Source organism: Triticum dicoccoides, chromosome 1A (genome assembly GCF_002162155.2).
Source record: "Triticum dicoccoides isolate Atlit2015 ecotype Zavitan chromosome 1A, WEW_v2.0, whole genome shotgun sequence".
NCBI classification, from domain to species: domain Eukaryota; kingdom Viridiplantae; phylum Streptophyta; class Magnoliopsida; order Poales; family Poaceae; genus Triticum; species Triticum dicoccoides.
In genome coordinates this window covers 512389294-512416634 of record NC_041380.1, presented here as the reverse complement: position 1 = coordinate 512416634, position 27341 = coordinate 512389294, and the positions used below count along the sequence as shown (strand labels likewise).

Genomic DNA, 27341 nt, shown 5'->3' with positions numbered 1-27341 from the left:
CACAATATAAGAGTGTTTAGTGTATGCTCGATCGCTGCAGAGCTTCAACATGTTTGTGCCATCCCTGTCGACTGCAACAAACTAAAACTAGTCCCTGATAGATACTCCTACCTAACTTGCATGTTTGCCGTCCTAGCTAGTGCCCTCTTGACTTTTCCCCTGCGGTTGGCTCACACGTTCCGATCTCGATCTCGCACATTCTACCACGCTATCATCTCCTTAATTAATTTCAGACGGTAGCTAGCCCGGCCGTTGCTCCTCCATAAAAAATAATGTCAGCACAGTACGTACTCGCTGGACTGTCACGGAGTATTTTTGCATCTACAGAACAAGTGCTATAGATCATAACCATAACACTGATCATAACACAAGTGTGTGGAGAGCTGATCGATGCTGAAAGGTCTTAGGTCATATACATACAGTACACGCACCAACCCAACAGTGAAAGATCTGGGAGTTAGCTGGAAAAAATATAGGAATACTCCGTAGCTTTCTAGCTCAACTTTCGGGTATTTTCAAGACAGATGGATCAAACCCGTGCGGACAAGTAATCTCCAGGTGTTTACATGGACATAAATGGATCAAACTCGTGCGGACCTATTTCTGTCTGGCCATCCTCAAGCAAGTCGTACTTCCAGCTATCGTACCCGTCGACGCTGTCCCGGCACTCCCGGCCCTCGGCCGCGGCGCGGCGGCGCTTCGCCACCCGGTCGATGACCCGTTCCACCGCGACGTCGAACGCGTCCTTGAACTCCACCCCCTTTGCCGCCGGCTCCCTGTACATCACGGACGGTATGAGCCGGACGACCTCCTCCCGCATCCGCGCCACCTTCGCCGGCGGTATCTTCCTCAGCACCTCCTCGATGCTCGCGTTCCGGCCGATCACGTCGCGCTGGGGGATGAACACCGAGTAGGCCCTGTAGTCCCTGGGCAGGTACCACGTGTACTGGACGTACGCCGAGATCGGGTGGAGAAAGACCGGGATGCAGCCGGCGAGGATGGTGTCGAAGATGGACTTGCGCGTGTACGAGTCCCCCCGCGGCTGTACGCAGAACTCGGCGCTCTCCAGCAGCCGCATGGCATGGCTCGGCGAGTACTCCCCCTGGGTGTACTCCCCCGGGCTCTTGGTCACCGCTGCTTTGCCGAGCAAGGCGCAGCGGCTCGACCTGCGGCACTGCTCGATGATCTGGTTGCGCCCGGTCTTCCTGCTCTCGTGGCGGGACCCGCCGGCGAAGCACCATAGCCGCCGGCGCTCCAGCCCGCGCATGCGGCTCTGCCAGGCGGCGACCTGGGCGTCGGAGGAAGGGTGGAAGTGCGACGGGTACGGCACGGCGAAGTCGTTGCCCTGCCACGGGCTGGCCTCGAAGGCGAGCACCGTCATGTTGCGGATGGCCGGGTAGGTCATGAGGGAGTTGCCATATCCGCCATGGTTGGGGTCGCAGAGCAGGTCCCATGTGGGCCGGCTGGCTAGCATGAAGTGGTCGCGGCCCCCCATGGCGCGCCACTCGGGCCGCCGCACCAGCCAGTCCGCAACGTCCCGCGGCAGCGCGTTCCGCGCCGACATGTCGCTGTTGTCGATGCGCATCGCCAGGTCGAACTCGGCGTAGAACGGGACGTAGACCGCGGCGGCGGCGGCGGGGTCGGGCGTGAGGCACTCGTACTGCCTCATCCGGGCGTGGAAGATCAGCTCCAGCATGTATTGGTCGGTGGCGTAGGCTCCGCTCTCGGGGAGCGCGCCGCCGTCGGTGATCGGCGGGCCGAACCCGTCGTTGACCACGTGCCTGCACATGTCGGTGGACGCCGAGAGCATGCGGCAGTCGCGGGCGAGGTCGGCGTTGAACCGGGGCGGCAGGTCGTACATGTACACGTACCGGCCGGCGCACGACGGGCCCGGACGGGCAGAGCGGGGCGAGAGGAAGGCCGGCGGCTTGCTGAGAGCATCGCCGGATTGGGATTGCAAGCTGGTGGAGTAGAATATGAGGGCCCAAAGGGCGACGGAGAGGAGCACCGCGACGTAGAATGTCCGGGCGCATCTCTCCGTGCTCCACGAGGAGGGCTTCATCGCTAGCTACTGCTGGTGGGTGCCGCTGAGGCGATCTGGAAACTAACGAGAAGAAGGAAGCGGGGCAGCTAATTTGTATTGAACAAAGTCAAACCGAGGAGCATTAGAGCATCTCTCTCCCCTATATAGAGTACTCGGCCACCACCACCAGGACATCATGTCAGTTGGACAGATCATCAAAGCATCTTTACATAATCAAAGCTTAAATACTAGGCCATCTAGGGAAACCTTCCAGCTTACTACTACACTGGTTGATGGATAATCTCTTGATTTATTGGGTTGATGAGATGCTTCCGGCTGTGATTAGGTTGATTAAGTTAGTGTACTAGTAGTGGCATCCTGTCTAAGGGGGTGTTTGGTTCAAGGACTTTTTAGTCTCAGAGACTAGAAAAAGTCCCTAGGAACCAAACGGGAGGGACTTCTTCTACAGGGACTAGAAAAAGACTCGAGAGTCTTTTTTGATTAGTCCCTGGGACTAGAAAAAGTCCTAGTACTTCTGAACCAAACACCCCTTAAGTAGTGCTAGTCCATGTTGAAGTTGCAAATTATATTTACTCCCTCTGTCCTGTCCTGATGTATAAGGCTGGTCACAATGGGCAAGAACATAGTCTAGTAACTTACACACTTCCTTAGACTATGTTACTACCTCCACAGTGGGTAGGAATATCTATGTAGTGTCATGCAACAATGTATTTATTAGGTTATAGACTCATTATTTCTTGAAGTGTGTGATGTTCCGGTAACTTAGCTAGTTACCACAAGCACCTCTCTCTTCATTAAATATGTGACACATAAGCAAAGTTGTATTGGAGTGTGTGATGTTACTCCTAAGTTCCTCCCCATTGTGACCAGCCTAAGTCATTCGCGTAGTTCTAGGTCATTGATTCCAGGAATCAAATATGTGTTACATGTCTATTAAGTATACCACTAGATTATCTATACGGATGTAGTTTCTAATTTTTTGTCACATATAATACATATTTAGATAGTTAAATTATCAACCTAGAACTAGGCGAATGACTTATACACCGGGACAGAGGTACTAGTTTTTTGACAAACCAGTCACAGCATCTCCATTAGGCAAAGCTAAAGTACAAAAAAAAGGCAGAACACTAAAACATCTTTACTATTAAATGGGAGTTGGTGTCGGTTGCACTTTGACATCAAACATTGCTATGTGGGGATAGTGAAGAAGAGGAGGAGGTGCACATGGTGGTCGAGGGGGGAGGGAGCAAAAGATGGTAAAGAAAAACTTGTTGCACTTGATGCATTTGAGAAAATAGAATAAGTGAATAACTGACGGGAGTGCTCTTGTGAGCGCAAGCTCACATGCATCCTTTGCTACAATAAAATCAAAAAAATATTTAAAAACTTCAAAAAATCTGAGTTTTTTGACAACAAACATTGATGTCTTTTTCACATGCGTGCAACTTTTCATGACAAAATGACATTCACGCAGGTCTCGGTGAAAAAAAACAAAATCGATGTTCCAAAATGCTTTTAAAAACAGTTTTTTTTTCGAGCATCATTTTGTCTTTTTTGCTGAGGCCTCCACAAATGTCATTTCATCACGAAAATTGGCACGCATGTGTAACACACATCAATGTTTGTTGCCAAAAAGTTTCAGATTTTTTTTGATTTTTTAAAATATTTTTTTGATTCTACTGTAGCAAAGGGTGCATGTGAGCTCGAGCTCACATACTCCATGTCCGAATAATTGATCTATACTATCATAAAAAAAAAGTAGAGCATGGTTCATCTTTGAGCTTTGGAAATGAGAAACTATGACCGCTTCTAGCTTTTAACACATGATATCCAATTGACTCCTGAGGCTTGTATGTTATTGGAATATGCTCACTTACTCCCTCCGTTTCTTTTTAGTCTGCATATAAGATTTGGTCAGAGTCAAACTTTCTTAACTTTGACTAATTTATAGAAAAAAATATTAAAATTCACAATATGAAATCAATATTGTTAGATACATCATGAAATAAACTTTTCTACCATATAGCTTTAGTATTGTAGATGTTAACATATTTTTTTTATAAAATTGGTCAAACTTTACAAAACGAAGGGAGTACCGTACATTTTCTATTGGAAATGTTACTCTTAATTTTTTGGCAAATTTGTATACACGAGTGAAATATTCAAAGTGCTGTGTCCGGCCCACTGTAGCTTTTGACTTTATTTGGACTCTCAAAATTCATGTATATTCTTCGGATGTGTTAAACGGCGCAGAGGTGGAAACTAACATGTTCTCTTATTGCCATAAAAAGGAGGCGTGAGATGAGAAATGAATCCATTAATGAAAAGAGTATAAGACAATGAGCAATATATTTTAATGAAATAAGCCACAGGCCCAGCGCCGGCAACGCAGCCGGCGCCACCATGGACGACACCCACGTGAAGAGCGAGCGACACTTACCGTGCGTTGAGCGCCGCCGTCCACGCCACGTTCGTCGTGCAAATGCCCGTCACGGACCAGAGCGCCACTGTCGCGCCCGCCGTGGCTTCCCGGCACCCAGCTCCTTGCCCACGTGCATGTACGCATACATGATACATCCAGGAACCACTCCGTTTCAAAAAAAAAAAAAAAAAAAATCCCGGAACCAGGATGCATGCATGTGTGCTCTTAATGATCGACATGGCAGTTATTAATTTGGTCAAAGTCAGCTATCCCGGCCACGTCGCCAATTCCCCTCCTAAAAACGAACGTCTAAAGGTTGAAAACGACCTGAATCAGCGAGGTTAGGGCACACATTTCAGGCTTTGTTCGGTTAATCCTGTCTCCAAGAGAGTTGGAGAGGATTGGCTCATATTTTATCTTAGAAAAGGTTTAAATCCCTCTCAAACCCTTTCGTTTCACTCAGATTCACACGCAACCGAACAAAGCCAAGGATTTAAACGTGAAAGTTCATTTTCGTCAAGCTCTACAATTTGAGAGGGTTTAAATCAGACTTTACTCTTCACTTTGCCCATCAAACATTGGGAGCATCTTGTCCATCCAAAAAACAAGGACGCATCCAGACCGCCCACTAAACAACAGTTTAGGAAGTTAAAAAAACAATCACGGTCATTAATCAATACTCGTGAAGGGAATCAACACACGTGAAGGGAATCGTCAATCAATACGCGGCACGGCCGTCAATCAATAGGCGGGAAGGGAGTCAATCAATACACGGCACGGTCCTCAACCAAACTTGCCGTCTTCATCACCGTTGGTCAGCAACCTTGGCTAGCGCCGCCGCCGGACCAACGTCGACTGCTGCCAGCCGACGTTTCCCTGTCGCCGTCTGCCAGACTGCCACCCACTCTTGGACACCCAAACCAGAATTTTTTGTTTTTTGGATTTCTTTTAACAAATTCGGAAAAGAAAAAGCTTCTCTTCATCCGGCTCATTACAGCCTGTACGTCAACCGCTTAGGCTGCTTGACGCGTGTCCACATATCTTCGTTGCTCAACCTTATCCCCCCAGGCCTTCATCTCCAGAAAATCTCTCTCGGGAGCAAGCGCCACAGACCTCTCTCCCTTCACTCCCTCCCTCGCAACTCCCATATAGCGCCGCCGGAGGACGCAGCCTACAGCCTCTGGCCAAGCTCCCATGGCGCTCCACCGCCAGCCCCTTTTTCCTTCCCTCCTCTCTCTCCTTACCCCTTTCTTTCTCTCCAAAAACAAGCTTCCATGGCGTTCTCTCCTCGGATGCTTTTCTGCAACAAGATCTATGTTGCAAAATATTTCTGCAACAAGTGCTATGTTGCGAAAATTTTGTAAAAAAAGTTCTGCAACAAGACCTCTGTTGAAAAAAGAATTACAACAAGATCTCTGTTGCAAAACTTTTCTATAACGACCACTGATTGCAAGGTTTTTTTGTTTTGTTTCTGCAACAAGCTTCTTGTTGCAGAGGGAGCGAGCGCAACACTATGTTTGTTGGAAAGGGGCCAACAACGAAGTATTTATTTTTTCTGCAACAGAGGTCTTGTTCTGAAACATAGGCTTTGTTCCAAAGAAAAATGGTTCAGCGAGAGCGCAACATGGTTCGTGTTACAAAGCGCCGAGTGCAACACAGGCCTTGTTGCAAAGATTGATGCACGCGCACGGAAAGAAGATCAGACGGTTGTCGAGCTCGGGATCCTACGGCTACCGAGGTGGTGGGTGTTTTCTAAACATCACCCGGACGACGCGTAGCAGGCCCCATTTGGAAAACAAGATCAGAAAATCAGAAATAGCAGAACTAGCACACCGTCCATTGTGGTGGGCTGCGAAAGGCCCAGTTTCGCTGCGGTGCCGACGGGCCCAGACCTCATGTTTTTTCGTTATACCGGACAACGAAATGATCGGGATAAGTCTCTTTCTGTTCTTCATTTTTCTCACACATTTCTTCCGATTCCAGTCCATTTAACCATCAAATTTCGCTCAAAATAAAATAAAAAAATTTAACCATCAAATCCAGTAGTTGAAGGTAGAAAATGGCTGCTAGTAAGTAGTAACCCGATCCGGCAATGGGATAGAGGAGGGAAGCCGGTAGCCACGCGTCGCGTGGAGGAGAGGGTAGGGGAGGGAGACCGGCCGTGGTGGAGCTTGGCAGGGGTGGCCATTGGAGGAGCACGCCGAAGAAGCACGCATCAAAGGTACGTATAACCTCACATTTTTGTTTAGTGCATTTTTATTTTAGGTTTAATGAGCTTCACATTTCGGTTAGTGCAGAAATACTCCTAATTGCAATGAACGTGCATAATGTAAATGATGATTTTTTTAGTTCGCTAGATCGGTTATTTATTTAGTGGTAGTCATGTATATGTGGTAGGCATTTCGGTTAGCGTAAAAAAATATGTGGAGCGTAGTGGTTGACGGGAATATGACTTTTAATTGCAGCAGACATATCTAAAATTTTAGTTCGTTTGATCGGTTGTTTGCTTAGTGGTAGTCATGTATATGTGGTAAACATTCCAGTTAGTGTATAAAAAATTATGTGGTACTTAGTGGTTGATGGGAATATGAATTTTTACATATGGCAGGAGACATGTCTGAATCAGTCAAAATTGTTGTTTACTGTGGTCCTGGTAATGTCCGATCAAACGAGAGTGGGGTTGATCTGACTGAGTTTGCATATGTGGAGTTGCAACTGACCGATCCATAAAAGGTGAACATTAGTCAGTTGAAACACTGGTTGACAACAAATTTCTCGCTTGATCCCAATGTGTGCACCGTCAGTATTCAGTCGGTGTGGACGAAATCCCATACAAAAATTTCCTGGGTGTTGGTTCCGACAGATAGGACACATAAGTGGGTGAGCTAGTTAGAATCCTGCAAACGCCGGAGGACTCACCCGTTGCCTTAGTGCTCCCCATCCCCATGGAGGATCCTCTGGTACAAGGCGGCGGTGGTTACGAGCCTGGCCAGGTCAGTCGGCCGATTGATGAGATGGATGTAGCTGGGTCGGAACATATGGGTGGTACTGAACTTGAGGGCCAGTCGGATTATGTGTCACACGTTGGAGGGGACTACGATGCAGGGGAGAGTGGTCAGAACATAGGAGATACTGATAGTGGCGAGGCTGATGGGGATGAGGAAGGATCGGAAATGCAGGACCTAATGAAAGAGGAAGACGAGGATGAATTGGCGGAGGATCTTGATTCCAAGAACTCAAATGAAGAAGTTGGTGAAGAGAACGACGAGGAGGTACTGATTCCTGCTTCATGGAATCAGAACCTCTCGACCGGCATGACCGTGAACGATGGTCATGCATCTTCCTAGCCAGATGCAGCCCCCTGGCACGTCGGAGATGTACCCAATCGTGTACGTGCTCGTTTGACGTTGTGCCTCATCGAGCAGCACAGCGCCCCCCGCATCACTCGCCGGACCTTCACGATCCGCGGCCACATGTTTCGCCCCCTCGTCGCCCACAGGTATCGGCCCCTCGGCACTCTTTGCACCGTCAAGATCCGCGACCACATGTTTCGCCTCAGATTCCTTCCAGGGCACCACGTCCTGGTAAGGGAAAGATAAAACAATCGGTAAGAATGTACTTGTTTGATTAGCCATCTTTGCCACTTGTATATGCTGCTTATATTGTTTTGCTTATTTGAGTTTAATTAATGGAGTAGCTTTAAAGCATTGTCTTCATACTCTAAATGAACTCTCTTCTCAAGAGCATCTGGTCTGATGTTGCATCCTTCATGCATACTCTTACCGCATTTGTAGTCTTGTGGCCATATGATTCAGTAGAGTAGAATACTGTTGTGCAGCTCCAGTTGGTATTTGTAATGCTGATATTATTTCCCTCAAAAAAGAGAAATTGCTGATAGTTTCCTAACACTTTACCCAGTTAATAATAATATGCTCATAATGATTTCACATGCCATGCTTTTGAATACTACTCCCTCCGTCCGAAAATACTTGTCATCAAAATGGATAAAGAGACGTATCTAGAACTAAAATACATCTAGATACATCCCATTTTATTTATTTTGATGACAAATATTTTCGGACGGAGGGAGTATTATATTGCCTGTAACAGGTTATCAAGCTTGTGAAGAAGGAAGGGCATTGAATGGTACGAAGGAAATTCCGGAACAACAGTACTACGACGACTGGGCGGGCCAAGCGAGCATGACAGCGATCTTGACCAAGTAGCCCCGGGTTCCCTGTTTTGGAGGAGCCTGACATAGATTAACAGCCATTCTAATATATGTATCTATCTGTATTTACATGTCCTGTAATTATGGATAGGTGACCTAGGTTCTGGTGTAGTACGTAGTTGCTGACAGAGCTGGGAACAGCAAAGAGAAAATATGTGTTTTCTGATGTTACTATCATTCTAGGCTGCTAACCTTGTAATGTGCTAGTCTCAAAGCTATGTACCTGATTAATTGTTTTATGTGCTGCTCGAAACATTGATATGAACATCATTGTTATTATGCGCCATTTTTCGTTTGTTGAGTGTAATAATGTAGATCAAACACATATACTTCCCCCCGTCCGAAAATACTTGTCATCAAAATGGATAAAAAGTGATGTATCTAAAACTAATATATGTCTAGATACATTCTCTTTTATTCATTTTGATGACAAGTATTTTCGGACGGAGGGAGTATTAATCAAGAGAACATACTGATTTATCTTTGATTGTGAGCCTGTTGTGTAATTTTCCTTCAACACCTAGGTCTACCGTCTCTAGCTCTGCTGGCACAACGCACAAGTGCTGTTGGTATGCTTGTACAAGGTGGCCGGAGTAATTAGGTGGATTTTGTTTAGTCGTCACTCGATGTGCTGGGCAGTGGCTGTTTAGTTCTTGTAAAACTTCTGAGTAGTTTGGCCCAGGACCATGATGATGATGATGATGCTTAGGCGTTAAGCCTTGCTAACAAAGCCTTGATTGGGAAATACAAGTTCCCCAAAGACCTCGAATCAACACAAGGTGGTTTAGTCTTCTGACGCGGCATGTTTTCAGGCCTGTTGCAATTCCTAGTGGGAGTGGCCACAATCAAATCATCGCTAGTCACTGGGAAGTCCCACCACTGGATCCACCACTTCATACTTCAGCCCCTTCTTGTCGACCGTAGCATCAACAAATATTGTCGAGCCTGAACCAGCCTCTCCTTTGACCAGCATCTCCGAGATCATTGTCGTCACGTTCTCCTGCACCCACCTCCTTATAGGTCTTGCACCGTACATCTGTAATGTGAGAGATTAAGCATGAATACTAAAACATATCAATGGGTAACCTGGTTATCTGAAAATATGACGTACTGGGTCGTATGATTCCGACAAAATGACGTCCAATGCGTCATCGCTTGCACATAGACATATGCCCTTGTCAGCTACTCTGGCGATGACGCTCTTCATTTGGATTGTCACAACCTCCTTCAGTTTGTCTCGTGAAAGTGGCTCAAAGACAACAATGGCACTGAGTCTGTTGAGAAGCTCGGGCCTGTAGTGTTTCTGAACCTGCACAAACAAATATAGTTTGAGTAACAACCAGCAGAGAGGCAACTACTGCATGCAGCCTTTATAGGCAAACTTTTGGATCAAGAAATAAAACCTGTTTCATGAGAAGGCTCCGTGCAGTTTCCATTGTAGTTTCCCCAGACATTCCTGCCATTAAGTGCTCTGACCCCACATTTGAGGTCATGATGATAATTGTATTCTTGAAGTCCACAATCCGTCCTTTGCCATCAGTCAACATACCATCATCAAGGAGCTGAAGAAAAACATTCAACACCAAGGGATCTGCCTTCTCCACCTCATCGAATAGGATGACACTGTATGGGCGCCTCCGCACCTTCTCAGTCAGTTGTCCACCATCTTGATGTTCATAGCAGCTTTAATATGCCGCAGTATAAAAGAAACATTAAGACCAATTAAACCAGTTAAAGGTTAAGTATGATATGCAATGTAGGTCTGTTAAAACAGAGAAGACAAACCCTGGAGGCGCTCCAATGAGACGCCACACAGACCCAGCCCCAACATATTCGGACATGTCAATGCGAACCAACATCTTCTCGCTATCAAATAGCTGCTCGGCAAGAGCTTTTGCAAGCTCCGTCTTTCCAACACCAGTCGAGCCTAAAAAGAGAAAAGAGCCTATCGGTTGGCCAGGTTGATCAAGGCCAGTTCTTGAGCGCAACACTGCTCGCGCAACCTTATTGACCGCTTCATCCTGGCCAACAACTCGTTCATGCAATCTAGCTGCTAGGTTGATCAACTTATCCTTCTCCCCTTGATTAAGTGTGGTGACAGGAATTCCAGTCCATCGGCTCACAACCTTCAAATCACAACATTGGACATGCATGACAAGCATATCACAATTAATGAACAATGGACACAAATATAATTAGGAAGAGAATGCCTACTTGTGCAACTTGATCTGGGCCAACAATTGCTTCCTTCGCTGCAGAGGTGGTTAGTGCAATGCTAAATTGCTGTTCTTGTTTGTCAATTTGCATCATCTTTTTGGCTGCAGTGGCGCATGCCTCATCAATCAGATCAATTGCCTTATCAGGAAATTGACGACCTACAGTAGATACAGCAACAAATTCATCAATTTTTTCCAACATACATAAATGCTTGTCACTTACAAATGCTACTCATTAGAAAAGAAACATTGCAGTGCAGGTTGCGTCACTGATTTATACATACGGCGTTGACATAAATTTACTACATCCTTAAACGTTATTTAGGAAGTATATCAAACTTAATGTAAGGGCACTCTGCCACGCTCTAAATGCGATTTATAAATTATTTCAAATTACTGTATCCAACGCTGCAAGGGTGCACACCACAGCCCTCTAACACAAATTGATCATTTCAACTTATTGTACCTCACAGCGCCCTAAACACAAATTGTAAATTATCTCAACTTATCCAATGGAACATGGGTACTTCACTGCGAATAGTTTAAATTAGCCAGTGATAGATGGGCATCTGACCATAGCTAACTGCGATATATATACTCATTTTCCTTCCCTTTCCTTTCCTTATACACCCTCTATTCCTAAATATAAGACGTTTTGGCAGTTCGATTTAAACTAAATATAAGACATTTTGGCAGTTCAATTTAAACTAAACATAAGACTTTTTGGCAGTTCAACTTAAGCTGTGAGGAATTAACGTCGTATATATGTAGAAACAGAGGTAGTACTTCGGAAGTGACTAGGTGAAAATGTGCATCAACTAATGGCGTCTCAACACAATGAGTGAAGTTAATTCCTCACCGGTGATATAGCGGGCAGCAAGTGTTGTGGCAGCAACAAGAGCAGCATCCTGGATTTCCAAGCAATGGTGCTGCTCATACCTTTCCTTCAGCCCTCGCAGAATGGCAATGGTGGACTGTGTGCTCGGTTCCTTGACATGCACCTTTTGGAATCGCCGCTCCAATGCAGCATCCTTCTCAATGTACTTGTTGTACTCATCCAAAGTCGTCGCGGCCACACAGCGGATACAACCATGGGCCAACGCCGGCTTCAGCAAGTTGGAGGCGTCCGTTGTGCGGTCCTGCAGACTGCCTCCGGCGCCAAGAAGCATGTGCATCTCGTCGATGAAGAGAATTACCTTGCCGTCCGCATCCTCTGCATGCTTGATCACGTTCTTAATGCGCTGCTCAAACATGCCACGTAAAATAGTCCCAGCCACCATGGCCCCGAGATCAACTTCCACAACACGTGCTCCAGCGAGGGCGGCAGGGACCGTCCCAGCGGCAATGCGTTGAGCGAGGCCCTCGGCAATGGCCGTCTTGCCGACCCCTGCAGCACCGACTAGCGCCGGACAGTTCTTGGTCCGGCGGCTGAGGATGCAGATAACACGATCAATCTCGTCGTCGCGGCCAATCACCGGGTCGGCCTTGCCGGCCAAGGCCGTCATGTCCCGGCCGTACTTGCGCAGGGACACACTACGTTGGTAGTACCTCCACGCTGCCCAGCACGCAGCGGCAGCCGCTCCGGTACAGACCACACTGGCGAAATCATCGAGCAATGTGTTGGGATTCTGGAAGGTGCGTGTTACATAGGTCCCAGAGGCTCGATCGTAGACCTGATAAGTAATAGTTTCCACAATTCCTCCTCCTACGACCCCATCAAGCCATGTGCTGAAGGTCATCGTGAACACCGTGACGTCCCTGCAAGCGAAAATGTTCAGATTACTCCTGACTTTTACTTTGATTTGAAGGCAGAATTTTTTTTGAAGATAAAAGAGCGAACTTTTAACTTGGAGAGATGTACTACAGACCAACGACGCGATTTAAGTGTCCACCGAATGAACCGATACTGAGGAAGCTAGCAACATTGGCAGGAGATTGGGGCTTGACATTGGGGAACAAAAGTTCACCTCTTGGTTTTTATTAGAGGAAAAAAACAGAAGAGACATGAGAGATTAGTTACCCGAGTCGTGGGCGTAGCTGCTCCAATGCTCGCCGCCGCCGCCTGCTCCAATCCGCCGGTCGCCTCGACCTGGTCAGGTGCGCGGCGGCTCGGCGCCGCTGCTCCGTTCCGTCGCTCGCTACGACGCAGCCGCAGTGGGGCGAGCGAACCCTTGTCCCCTCACCGGCGCCGCTGGAGCTGTTCAGATTTCGGAGGGTTCCGGTGGGTCGCTCAAGCCTTTTGGGCCACTCAGCCCCAGTGTGAAATGAATCCAAAACGACCGGGCCGCACCGTTTTCACCGGTTCAAACGACTTTGACCCTGGGAGCCCCTATTTTGCGCACCCTCCAGCCCCCGCGCGCCCTGTTGGGCCGACCCATGCGCGGCAAGGCGCTCCCTTTTTTTTCGTTTACCTTTTTATTTTTTTATTTTCTGTTTTTGTTTTATTCTATGTTAAAATAATTATGGGCCATGCTACGCGTCCGCCAGCTGATCTTTTGGTCGCGAGCCGTCCGATCTTGCAACAGAAGCTTTGTTAGAAACATCAAGATCGCAACATAGATTATGTTTCAGTAACACAAGCCTAATGATGTTTGGCAGAGATTGCAAGTGATCCAGCTCCAGGAACAAACCCCCGACTCCATAGCTTGGGCTTGGGAACCGAACGTCCAGTTCTCGGTTCGTTCCGCTTATGCGGCGCAGTTCGCTGGCAGGGAGGTGGCGCCCACGGCGGACTTTTGCTGGAGATCTAGGACACCTCTCAAGTGCCGCTTCTTCACCTGGCTGGCCATGAGGAACAGATGTTGGACTTCGGATCGACTGGCCAGCCGCGGCCTCCCGCACCAGGATGCATGCCCATTTTGTGACCAAGAGGAGGAAACCATCGACCACATTCTTCTGACGTGTGTATTCGCTAGGACTGTCTGGAGAACCCTGTCTCAGCCCTTGGGAAACCGCAGTGTGCACCAACTGCACAAGACACCCTCAAGGAGTGGTGTGTTACAAGAACGGCAGGCGTGCACAAGCCAAAGGAGTTGAGGGCGCTTCCTACCCTCGGGCTTTGGGAGCTTTGGAAATACAGGAATGCGATTGTCTTCGACGACGCTTCTCCATCACTTGAGGAGGTCGTTAGGCGCGTCGTCGGAGGGTAGAGCTTGGCAGCAGGCGAGCCTGTTGAAAGGTGAAGTAGACATCACGTTTCAGCTTCTAGTAGGGTGGGCAGGCAGCGAGTAGTCGGGTTAGGTGTTGCGTAGGTGGATTGATGTGTGTTGATGTTATTGTAGCGTTTAAATCTATGTAACATCAACGGTGGCTAGGATTCTCCCCCCTTCTTCTATACAAGATGATACGCACACTCGTGCGTATTCGAGAAAAAAGCCCAATGATGTTTCAGGAAACGTTGGGACATTATAAACTGGCGAGCTCGCAGCTCCCGCACCTCCACAACACCGGCAATGTTTCAAAAACGTCGAAGATGTAGCAATCTGACGAGCTTGCAGACCCGCGCCTCTGCAACATCAGTGATGTTTCAGAAAAAATGCAACACCGGGATGGTCGCAGTGGCGTAGGCGGCCAATGATGGTCGGGGCCGGCGTGGTGGAGATTGGCGGTGGCCATGCCGAGCATGGGAGCTCCGCATCGGCGCCATGTTTCCGTAGGTGGCTGGTGATGGCCGAGGCTTGCATGGAGGAGATTAGCTCCATGGTTGGGAGCTCCGCGGCGGCTCCATGGTTTCAGAGGTGATAAACGACCGAGGAAAGGGAGGAAGGGAGAGGGGCGGGCCGACAACTAAGGGGGAGGAGGAGGAGGAGAGAGGAAGGCCGATGAGCAAGGAAAGGGAACAGGAGAGCTTGCTCACTGGCGGCGGCACTGACGCATCTGGTGGCGTGTCCCTCAGTCACCGCTGCGGGAATCCTAGATCTTGCAACAAACTAGTTGTTGCGGTGGGAGAATTGCAACAACACCTCAGATGCAAATCTAGGCTATGGAAAGAGGCGTCTGATTATAGGCAGATCTATAGGCACGAAGGTGATTGACGGGCGCAGAAAAATCCGCCGGTTGAACAAAAGTTTTAAAATTTTCAATAAATTGTGAATTGTTAAAAAAAATCTTGAATTCAAAAAATGTTCACAATTTAAAAAAGCATGAATATTTTGGAATTTTAATCAACATTTTTTATTTTGATGATCGGTTTTTATGAGAATTTTTTAATAGTGATGAACATTTTTCGTATTTTATGAACACATTTTTGAATTTGATGAACATTTTTTTAACTTAATGAACAAAATTTGTATTCCAATTTTTTTTGAAAATAATGATGAAATTTTTCTAAATTCAATGGAATAGAAAATAAATAAGAAAGGAAATCCGGCAGAGAAAACATAAAAAACAAAAAAGGATTTTGAACCTTCCCAAAACCGGTGGGGCATAAACCGCAAATGGGCCGGCCCATACGCTGGATTCAGGGCTCGAGGGTGCATGCTACATCGCTCCAGCGCGACCTTGGTATCGGAGCTGCCTTTGACCCTGTTTTCCCTTCTAAAAGGCCCCTAAGAATGTCTCAAAAAAAGGCCCCTAAGAGCAAGTTGTCGTATTGTGTTGGGAAACGTTGCATGAAAAACAAAAAAATTATGTGCACACGCAAGATCTATCCATGGAGATGCATAGCAACGAAAGGGGAGAGTGTGTCTACGTACCCTGGTAGACCGTAAGCGGAAGCGTTTCACAAAGCGGTTGTAGTAGTCGAACTTCCCTTGCGATCCAACCGGTCTAGTATCGAACATACGGCACCTTCACGTTCTGCACACGTTCACCTCGGTGACATCCCTTGTCTTCTTGATCCAGCAAGACATCAAGATAGTAGATGTGTTCCGTCAGCACGACGGCGTGGTGACGGTATTGGTGAAGTGATCTCCACAGGGCTTCGCCTAAGCACTACGAAAATATGACCGAGGGAGTAAACTGTTGGAAATATGCCCTAGAGGCAATAATAAATTAATTATTATTATATTTCCTTGTTCATGATAATCGTTTATTATCCATGCTAGAATTGTATTGATAGGAAACTCAGATACATGTGTGGATACATAGACAACACCATGTCCCTAGTAAGCCTCTAGTTGACTAGCTCGTTAATCAATAGATGGTTACGGTTTCCTGACCATGGACATTGGATGTCGTTGATAACGGGATCACATCATTAGGAGAATGATGTGATGGACAAGACCCAATCCTAAGCCTAGCACAAGATCATGTAGTTCGTATGCTAAAGCTTTTCTAATGTCAAGTATCATTTCCTTAGACCATGAGATTGTGCAACTCCCGGATACCGTAGGAGTGCTTTGGGTGTGCCAAACGTCACAACGTAACTGGGTGGCTATAAAGGTACACTACGGGTATCTCTGAAAGTGTCTGTTGGGTTGGCACGAATCGAGATTGGGATTTTGTCACTCCGTGTAAACGGAGAGGTATCTCTGGGCCCACTCGGTAGGACATCATCATAATGTGCACAATGTGACCAAGGGGTTGATCACGGGATGATGTGTTACGGAACGAGTAAAGAGACTTGCCGGTAACGAGATTGAACAAGGTATCGGTATACCGACGTGATCTTGACGTGAGCACATGCCTTGACGTGATCTTGAAGGTGTTCAAGATGGATCAGTCAAAGAAGGAGTTCTTGCCTGAGTTGTAAGGTATGAAGTTAAGACTTAAAGCTCGACCATGGCAGAATAGAGAGAAAGGAACGAAGGTCGTCCCCTATGCTTAAGACATAGGCTCTACAGTATGCTATGCTGTGTACCGCACCTGAAGTGTGCTTTACCATGAGTCAGTCAAGGGGTACAAGAGTGATCCAAGAATGGATCACAGGACAGCGGTCAAAGTTATCCTTAGTAACTAGTGGACTAAGGAATTTTCTCAATTATGGAGGTGGTAAAAGAGTTCGTCGTAAAGGGTTACGTCGATGCAAGCTTAACACCTATCCGGATAGCTCTGAGTAGAGATACCGGATACGTATAATGGAGCAACAATTTAGAATAGCTCCAAGTAGAACAGTTATTTGGAATAGCTCCAAATAGAACGTGGTAGCTGCATCTAGGAGATGACATAGAGATTTGTAAAGCACACACGGATCTGAAAGGTTCAGACCCGTTGACTATAACCTCTCTCACAAGCATAACATGATCAAACCCAGAACTCATCGAGTGTTAATCACATGTTAAATGTGAACTAGATTATTGACTCTAGTAAACTCTTTGGGTGTTAGTCACATGGGGATGTGACCTTGAGTGTTAATCACATATCGATGTGAACTAGATTATTGGCTCTAGTGCAAGTGGGAGACTGTTGGAAATATGCCCTAGAGGCAATAATAAATTGATTATTATTATATTTCCTTGTTCATGATAATCGTTTATTATCCATGCTAGAATTGTATTGATAGGAAACTCAGATACATGTGTGGATACATAGACAACACCATGTCCCTAGTAAGCCTCTAGTTGACTAGCTCGTTAATCAATAGATGGTTACGGTTTCCTGACCATGGACATTGGATGTCGTTGATAACGGGATCACATCATTAGGAGAATGATGTGATGGACAAGACCCAATCCTAAGCCTAGCACAAGATCATGTAGTTCGTATGCTAAAGCTTTTCTAATGTCAAGTATCATTTCCTTAGACCATGAGATTGTGCAACTCCCGGATACCGTAGGAGTGCTTTGGGTGTGCCAAACGTCACAACGTAACTAGGTGGCTATAAAGGTACACTACGGGTATCTCTGAAAGTGTCTGTTGGGTTGGCACGAATCGAGATTGGGATTTTGTCACTCCGTGTAAACGGAGAGGTATCTCTGGGCCCACTCGGTAGGACATCATCATAATGTGCACAATGTGACCAAGGGGTTGATCACGGGATGATGTGTTACGAAACGAGTAAAGAGACTTGCCGGTAACGAGATTGAACAAGGTATCGGTATACCGACGATCGAATCTCGGGCAAGTACCATACCGCTAGACAAAGGGAATTGTATACGGGATTGATTGAGTCCTTGACATCGTGGTTCATCCGATGAGATCATCGTGGAACATGTGGGAGCCAACATGGGTATCCAGATCCCGCTGTTGGTTATTGACCGGAGAACATCTCGGTCATGACTACATGTCTCCCGAACCCGTAGGGTCTACACACTTAAGGTTCGATGACGCTAGGGTTATAAAGGAAGTTTGTATGTGGTTACCGAATGTTGTTCGGAGTCCCGGATGAGATCCCGGATGTCACGATGAGTTCCGGATTGGTCCGAAGGTAAAGATTTATATATAGGAAGTCCTGTTTCGGCCATCGGGACAAGTTTCGGGGTCATCGATATTGTACCGGGACCACCGGAAGGGTCCCGGGGGCCCACCGGGTGGGGCCACCTGCCCCGGAGGGCCACATGGGCTGTAGGGGGTGCGCCTTGGCCTACATGGGCCAAGGGCACCAGCCCCTGGAGGCCCATGCGCCAAGATATAGGAAAAAGGGGAGAGTCCTAAAGGGGGAAGGCACCTCCGAGGTGCCTTGGGGAGGATGGACTCCTCCCCCCCTCTTAGCCGCACCCCTTCCTTGGAGGAAGGGGCAAGGCTGCGCCTCCCCCCTCTCCCCTGCCCCTATATATAGTGGAGGGGAGGGAGGGCATCCACACCTGAGCCCTTGGCGCCTCCCTCCCTCCCGTGACACCTCCTCCTCTCCCGTAGGTGCTTGGCGAAGCCCTGCAGGATTGCCACGCTCCTCCATCACCACCACGCCGTTGTGCTGCTGCTGGATGGAGTCTTCCTCAACCTCTCCCTCTCTCCTTGCTGGATCAAGGCGTGGGAGACATCGTCGAGCTGTACGTGTGTTGAACGCGGAGTTGTCGTCCGTTCGGCACTAGGATCATCGGTGATCTGAATCACGACGAGTACGACTCCATCAACCCCGTTCACTTGAACGCTTCCGCTTAGCGATCTACAAGGGTATGTAGATGCACTCTCCTTCCCCTCGTTGCTAGTCTCTCCATAGATAGATCTTGGTGACACGTAGGAAAATTTTGAATTTCTGCTACGTTCCCCAACAGTGGCATCATGAGCTAGGTCTATTGCGTAGATTCTTTGCACGAGTAGAACACAAAGTAGTTGTGGGCGTCGATATTGTTCAATATGCTTACCGTTACTAGTCTTATCTTGATTCGGCGGCATCGTGGGATGAAGCGGCCCGGACCAACCTTACACGTACGCTTACGTGAGACCGGTTCCACCGACAAACATGCACTAGTTGCATAAGGTGGCTGGCGGGTGTCTGTCTCTCCCACTTTAGTCGGATCGGATTCGATGAAAAGGGTCCTTATGAAGGGTAAATAGCAATTGGCATATCACGTTGTGGTTCATGCGTAGGTAAGAAACGTTCTTGCTAGAAACCCATAGCAGCCACGTAAAACATGCAAACAACAATTAGAGGACGTCTAACTTGTTTTTGCAGGGTATGCTATGTGATGTGATATGGCCAAAAAGGATGTGATGAATGATATATGTGATGTATGAGATTGATCATGTTTTTGTAATAGGAATCACGACTTGCATGTCGATGAGTATGACAACCGGCAGGAGCCATAGGAGTTGTCTTTATTTATTTGTGACCTGCGTGTCAACTTAAACGTCATGTAATTACTTTACTTTATTGCTAACCGTTAGCCATAGTAGTAGAAGTAATAGTTGGCAAGGCAACTTCATGAAGACACGATGATGGAGATCATGATGATGGAGATCATGGTGTCATGCCGGTGACGATGATGATCATGGAGCCCCGAAGATGGAGATCAAAAGGAGCAAAGTGATGATGGCCATATCATGTCACTATTTGATTGCATGTGATGTTTATCATGTTTATACATCTTATTTGCTTAGAACGACGGTAGTAAATAAGATGATCCCTTACAACAATTTCAAGAAGTGTTCTCCCCTAACTGTGCACCGTTGCGATAGTTCGTGTTTCGAAGCACCACGTGATGATCGGGTGTTAGATTCTAACGTTCACATACAACGGGTGTAAGACAGATTTACACACGCGAAACACTTAGGGTTAACTTGACGAGCCTAGCATGTACAGACATGGCCTCGGAACACGGAGACCGAAAGGTCGAACATGAGTCGTATAGAAGATACGATCAACATGAAGATGTTCACCGATGATGACTAGTCCGTCTCACGTGATGATCGGACACGGCCTAGTTTGACTCGGATCATGTAATCACTTAGATGACTAGAGGGATGTCTATCTGAGTGGGAGTTCATAAGATGAACTTAATTATCCTGAACATAGTCAAAAGGTTTTTGCAAATTATGTCGTAGCTCACGCTATAGTTCTACTATTTAGATATGTTCCTAGAGAAAAATTAGTTGAAAGTTGATAGTAGCAATTATGCGGACTAGGTCCGCAAACTGAGGATTGTCCTCATTGCTTCATAGAAGGCTTATGTCCTTAATGCACCGCTCAGTGTGCTGAACCTCGAACGTTGTCTGTGGTTGTTGCGAACATCTGACATACACGTTTTGATAACTACGTGATAGTTCAGTTAAACGGTTTAGAGTTGAGGCACCAAAGACGTTTTTGAAACATCGCGAAACATATGAGATGTTTTGAGGGCTGAAATTGGGATTTCAGGCTCGTGCCCATGTCAAGAGGTATAAGACCTCCGATGATTTTCTTAACCTGCAAACTAAGGAGAAAAGCTCAATTGTTGAGCTTGTGCTCAGATTGTCTGAGTACAACAATCATTTGAATCAAGTGGGAGTTGATCTTCCAGATGAGATAGTGATGTTTCTCCAAAGACATTGCCACCAAGCTGCTAGAGCTTCGTGATGAACTATAATATATCAGGGATAGATATGGTGATCCTTGAGGTACTCGCGATGTTTGACACCGCGAAAGTAGAAATCAAGAAGGAGCATCAATTGTTGATGGTTGGTGAAACCACTAGTTTCAAGAAGGGCAAGGGAACAAAGGGATACTTCATGAAACAGCAATTCAGCTGCTGCTCTAGTGAAGAAACCCAAGGTTGAACCCAAACCCGAGACTAAGTGCTTCTGTGATAAGGGGAATAGTCACTAGAGCAGAATTACCCTAGATACTTGGTAGATGAGAAGGCTGGCAAGGTCGATAGAAGTATATTGGATATACATTATGTTAATGTGTACTTTACTAGTACTCCTAGTAGCACCAGGGTATTAGATACCGGTTCGGTTGCTAAGTGTTAGTAACTCGAAATAAAAGCTACGGAATAAACGGAGACTAGCTAAAAGTGAGCTGACGATATATGTTGGAAGTGTTTCCAAGTTTGATGTAATCAAACATCGCACGCTCCCTCTACCATCAAGATTAGCATTAAACCTGAATGGTTGATTGAATCTCGATCGTAGTGATACACATTTTCATGCCAAAAGATAGTAATGATAGTACCACTTACTGGTGGCACTGCCATGTAAGTCATATTGGTTTAAAACGCATGAAGAAGCTCCATGTTGATGGATCTTTGGACTCACTCATTTTTGAGAAGTTTGAGACATGCGAACCATGTCTATTGGTGTATACGCATGAAGAAACTCCATGCAGATGGATCGTTTGGACTCACTTGATTTTGGATCACTTGAGATATGCAAATCATACCACATAGGCAAGATGACTGAAAAGCCTCGGTTTCAGTAAGATGGAACAAGATAGCAACTTGTTGGAAGTAACACATTTTGATGTGTGCAGTCCAATGAGTGCTGAGGCATGCAGTGAATATCGTTATGTTCTTACTTCACAGATGATTCGAGTAGATGTTGAGTATATTTACTTGATGAATCACGAGTCTGAATTATTGAAAGGTTCAAGTAATTTCAGTGTGAAGTTGAAAGATCGTCGTGACAAGAGGATAAAAGATCTATGATATGATCATAGAGATGAATATCTGAATCACGAGTTTGGCACAGAATTAAGACATTGTGGAAATTGTTTCACAACTGATACAGCCTGGAACACCATAGTGTGATGGTGTGTCCAAACGTCATAGTTGCACCCTATTGGATATGGTGCATACCATGATGTCTCTTATCGAATTACCACTATCGTTCATGGGTTAGGCATTAGAGACAACCACATTCACTTTAAATAGGGCACCACGTAATTCCGATGAGATGACACTGTATGAATTATGGTTTAGAGAAACCTAAGTTGTCGTTTCTTAAAAGTTTGGGGCTGCGACGCTTATATGAAAAAGTTTCAGGTTGATAAGCTCGAACCCAAAGCGGATGAAATGCATCTTCATAAGACACCCAAAACAGTTGGGTATACCTCCTAATTCAGATCCGAAAGCAATAGGGATTGTTTCTTGAATCGGGTCCTTTTTCGAGGAAAGGTTTCTCTCGAAAAGTTGAGTGGGAGGATGGTGGAGACTTGATGAGGTTATTAAACCGTCACTTCTACAAGTGTGTAGCAGGGCACAGGAAGTTGTTCCTGTGGCACGTACACCAACTGAAGTGGAAGCTTATGCTAGTGATCATGAAACTTCGGATCGAGTCACTACCAAACCTCGTGGGATGACAAGGATGCGTACTACTTCAGAGTGGTACGTAATCCTGTCTTGGAAGTCATGTTGCTAGACAACAATGAACCTACGAGCTATGGAGAAGCGATGGTGGGCCCGGATTCCGATAAATGGCTCAAGGCCATAAAACCCGAGAGAGGATCCATGTATGAAAACAAAGTGTAGACTTTGGAAGAACTACTTGATGGTCGTAAGGCTGTTAGGTACATATGGATTTTGAAAGGAAGACAGACAATGATGGTAAGTGTCACCATTGAGAAAGCTCGACTTGTCGTTAAGATGTTTTTCGACAAGTTCAAGGAGTTGACTACGATGAGACTTTCTCACTCGTAGCGATGCTAAGAGTCTGTTGGAATTATATTAGCAATTACTGCATTATTTATGAAATCTTGCAGATAGGATGTCAAAACATTGTTTCCTCGACGATTCTTGAGGAAAGGTTGTATGTGATACAACCGGAAGGTTTTGTCTATCCTGAAATATGCTAATAAGTATGCAAAGCTCCAGCAATCCTTCTGAGGACTGGAGTGAGCATCTCGGAGTTGGAATGTATGCTTTGATGATGATCATAGATTTTGGGTGTATACAAAGTTTATGAGAAACTTGTATTTCCAAAGAAGTGAGTGGGAGCACTATAGAATTTCTGATGAGTATATGTTGTTGACATATTAATGATCAGAAATGACGTAGAATTTCTGGAAAGCATATAGGGTTATTTTGAAAGTGTTTTTCAATGGAAAGCCTGGATTAAGCTACTTGAACATTGAGCATCAAGATCTATAAGGATAGATCAAAATGCTTAATAATATTTTCAAATGAGCACATACCTTGACATGATCTTGAAGGTGTTCAAGATGGATCAGTCAAAGAAGGAGTTCTTGCCTGAGTTGTAAGGTATGAAGTTAAGACTTAAAGCTCGACCATGGCAGAATAGAGAGAAAGGAACGAAGGTCGTCCCCTATGCTTAAGACATAGGCTCTACAGTATGCTATGCTGTGTACCGCACCTGAAGTGTGCTTTACCATGAGTCAGTCAAGGGGTACAAGAGTGATCCAAGAATGGATCACAGGACATCGGTCAAAGTTATCCTTAGTAACTAGTGGACTAAGGAATTTTCTCAATTATGGAGGTGGTAAAAGAGTTCGTCGTAAAGGGTTACGTCGATGCAAGCTTAACACCCATCCGGATAGCTCTGAGTAGAGATACCGGATACGTATAATGGAGCAACAATTTAGAATAGCTCCAAGTAGAATAGTTATTTGGAATAGCTCCAAATAGAACGTGGTAGCTGCATCTAGGAGATGACATAGAGATTTGTAAAGCACACACGGATCTGAAAGGTTCAGACCCGTTGACTATAACCTCTCTCACAAGCATAACATGATCAAACCCAGAACTCATCGAGTGTTAATCACATGGTAAATGTGAACTAGATTATTGACTCTAGTAAACTCTTTGGGTGTTAGTCACATGGGGATGTGACCTTGAGTGTTAATCACATATCGATGTGAACTAGATTATTGACTCTAGTGCAAGTGGGAGACTGTTGGAAATATGCCCTAGAGGCAATAATAAATTGATTATTATTATATTTCCTTGTTCATGATAATCGTTTATTATCCATGCTAGAATTGTATTGATAGGAAACTCAGATACATGTGTGGATACATAGACAACACCATGTCCCTAGTAAGCCTCTAGTGGACTAGCTCGTTAATCAATAGATGGTTACGGTTTCCTGACCATGGACATTGGATGTCGTTGATAACGGGATCACATCATTAGGAGAATGATGTGATGGACAAGACCCAATCCTAAGCCTAGCACAAGATCATGTAGTTCGTATGCTAAAGCTTTTCTAATGTCAAGTATCATTTCCTTAGACCATGAGATTGTGCAACTCCCGGATACCGTAGGAGTGCTTTGGGTGTGCCAAACGTCACAACGTAACTGGGTGGCTATAAAGGTACACTACGGGTATCTCTGAAAGTGTCTGTTGGGTTGGCGCGAATCGAGATTGGGATTTTGTCACTCCGTGTAAACGGAGAGGTATCTCTGGGCCCACTCGGTAGGACATCATCATAATGTGCACAATGTGACCAAGGGGTTGATCACGGGATGATGTTTTACGGAACGAGTAAAGAGACTTGCCGGTAACGAGATTGAACAAGGTATCGGTATACCGACGATCGAATCTCGGGCAAGTACCATACCGCTAGACAAAGGGAATTGTATACGGGATTGATTGAGTCCTTGACATCGTGGTTCATCCGATGAGATCATCGTGGAACATGTGGGAGCCAACATGGGTATCCAGATCCCGCTGTTGGTTATTGACCGGAGAACATCTCGGTCATGACTACATGTCTCCCGAACCCGTAGGGTCTACACACTTAAGGTTCGATGACGCTAGGGTTATAAAGGAAGTTTTGTATGTGGTTACCGAATGTTGTTCGGAGTCCCGGATGAGATCCCGGACGTCACGAGGAGTTCCGGAATGGTCCGGAGGTAAAGATTTATATATAGGAAGTCCTGTTTCGGCCATCGGGACAAGTTTCGGGGTCATCGGTATTGTACCGGGACCACCGGAAGGGTCCCGGGGGCCCACCGGGTGGGGCCACCTGCCCCGGGGGGCCACATGGGCTGTAGGGGGTGCGCCTTGGCCTACATGGGCCAAGGGCACCAGCCCCTAGAGGCCCATGCGCCAAGATATAGGAAAAAGGGGAGAGTCCTAAAGGGGGAAGGCACCTCCGAGGTGCCTTGGGGAGGATGGACTCCTCCCCCCCTCTTAGCCGCACCCCTTCCTTGGAGGAAGGGGCAAGGCTGCGCCTCCCCCCTCTCCTCCTCCATCACCACCACGCCGTTGTGCTGCTGCTGGATGGAGTCTTCCTCAACCTCTCCCTCTCTCCTTGCTGGATCAAGGCGTGGGAGACATCGTCAAGCTGTACGTGTGTTGAACGCGGAGGTGCCGTCCGTTCGGCACTAGGATCATCGGTGATCTGAATCACGATGAGTACGACACCATCAACCCCGTTCACTTGAACGCTTCCGCTTAGCGATCTACAAGGGTATGTAGATGCACTCTCCTTCCCCTCGTTGCTAGTCTCTCCATAGATAGATCTTGGTGACACGTAGGAAAATTTTGAATTTCTGCTACGTTCCCCAACATAAACGATGGACGAGGGCGCCACACACGGCTAAGACAATGTTGTGTTCTTGTGTGGCGCCCCCTCCCCACATATATATAGGTGGGAGGAAGGGAGGAGCAGCCAAAGGAGGCGCCCAAGTAGGAGGAATCCTACTTGGGGTCTCTCCCAAGCCGCACCCCCCTTTCCTTATATGGAGTGCAGGGAAAGGCAGGGGAGGGTGGCGCTCCCCCCTTTCCTTTCCCCATGAGAGAGAAAGGCGGGAGGGGCTAGCCCTCCCCCTTTTCCTTCCCTAGGGCTGGCCAAACAAGGGAGGGGGTGCACCAGCCCCCTTGTGGGTTGGTCTGTCTCCTCCTTTGGCCCATAAGGCCCATAACTTGTTGGGGGGTGTCTGGAACCCCTTTCGGTAACCCGATTCCTTCCCGGCACATCCCGAAACACATCCGTTGTCCAAATACCATCGTCCTATATATCAATCTTTACCTCTCGGCCATTTTGAGACTTCTCGTCATGTCCGTGATCTCATCCGGGACTCCGAACAACATTCGGTCATCAAAACACATAACTCATACAATGTTATATCATCAATGAATGTTAAGCGTGCGGACCCTCCGGGTTCGAGAACTATGTAGACATGATCGAGACACCTGTCCGGTCAATAATCAGTAGCGGAACCTGGATGCCTATATTGGCTCCTACATATTCTACGAAGATCTTTATCGGTCGAGCCGTTATGACAACATACGTAATTCCCTTTGTCCATTGGTATGTTACTTGCCCGAGATTCGATCGTCGGTATCTTCATACCTAGTTCAATCTTGTTACCGACAAGTCTCTTTACTCGTTCCGTAATACATCATCGTGCAACTAACTCCTTAATCACTTTGCTTGCAAGGCTTATTATGATGTGTATTACCGAGAGGCCCCAGAGATACCTCTCCGATATACTCTGAGTGACAAATCATAATCTCGATATATGCCAACCCAACAAACACCTTTGGAGATACCTGTAGAGCATCTTTATGATCACCCAGTTACGTTGTGACGTTTGATAGCACACAAGGTATTTCTCCAGTATCCGAGAGTTGCATAATTTCATAGTCGGAGGAATATGTATTTGACATGAAGAAAGCAATAGCAATAAACTGAACGATCATTATGCTAAAGCTAACGGATGCATGGGTCTTGTGTAGGGGAACGTAGTAATTTCAAAAAAAATCCTACGCACACGCAAGATCATGGTGATGCATAGCAACGTGAGGGGAGAGTATGTCTACGTACCCTCGTAGACCGAAATCGGAAGCGTTTATCAACGCGGATGGTGTAGTCGTACACCTTCATGATCCGTCCCGATCAAGTACCGAACGTACGGCACCTCCGCTTTCAGCACATGTTCAGCTCGATGACGTCCTCGCCTTCTTGATCCAGAAAGAGGGGCGAAGTAGTAAATGAGTTCTGGCAACATGACGGTGTGGTGACGGTGTTGGTGAAGAACAATCTCCGCAGGGCTTCGCCTAAGCACTACGAAAACTATTACGGAGGATAAACTAGAGGGGACGGGGTTGCCGACACACGGCTTGGTGTTTCTTGATGATGTTTTGGGTGCTAGCCCTACCCCTCTATTTATATGTTGATGTTGGAAATATGCCCTAGAGGCAATAATAAAAGTATTATTATTA

The 27341-nt window shown here is 46.5% G+C and overlaps 2 protein-coding genes across 2 annotated transcripts; both read right to left on the bottom strand.

Moving 5' to 3' along the window:
* Window positions 1-374: 374 nt before the first annotated feature.
* LOC119284324 (xyloglucan galactosyltransferase KATAMARI1 homolog) lies at window positions 375-2232 on the bottom strand. The gene has a single exon (XM_037563498.1). The coding sequence runs from the start codon at window positions 2060-2062 to the stop codon at window positions 563-565; it is 1500 nt and encodes a 499-aa protein (XP_037419395.1). The 5' UTR covers window positions 2063-2232; the 3' UTR covers window positions 375-562.
* A 7024-nt stretch (window positions 2233-9256) lies between these two features.
* On the bottom strand, window positions 9257-12655 carry LOC119354323 (chaperone protein ClpB1-like). Its single transcript, XM_037621061.1, has 6 exons — window positions 11776-12655; window positions 10915-11075; window positions 10486-10826; window positions 10104-10383; window positions 9812-10009; window positions 9257-9736 (listed from the first exon to the last, which is right to left on the bottom strand). Exons 1-6 carry the CDS (start codon window positions 12653-12655, stop codon window positions 9557-9559), a joined length of 2040 nt encoding a protein of 679 aa, XP_037476958.1. The 3' UTR covers window positions 9257-9556.
* Window positions 12656-27341: the final 14686 nt, after the last annotated feature.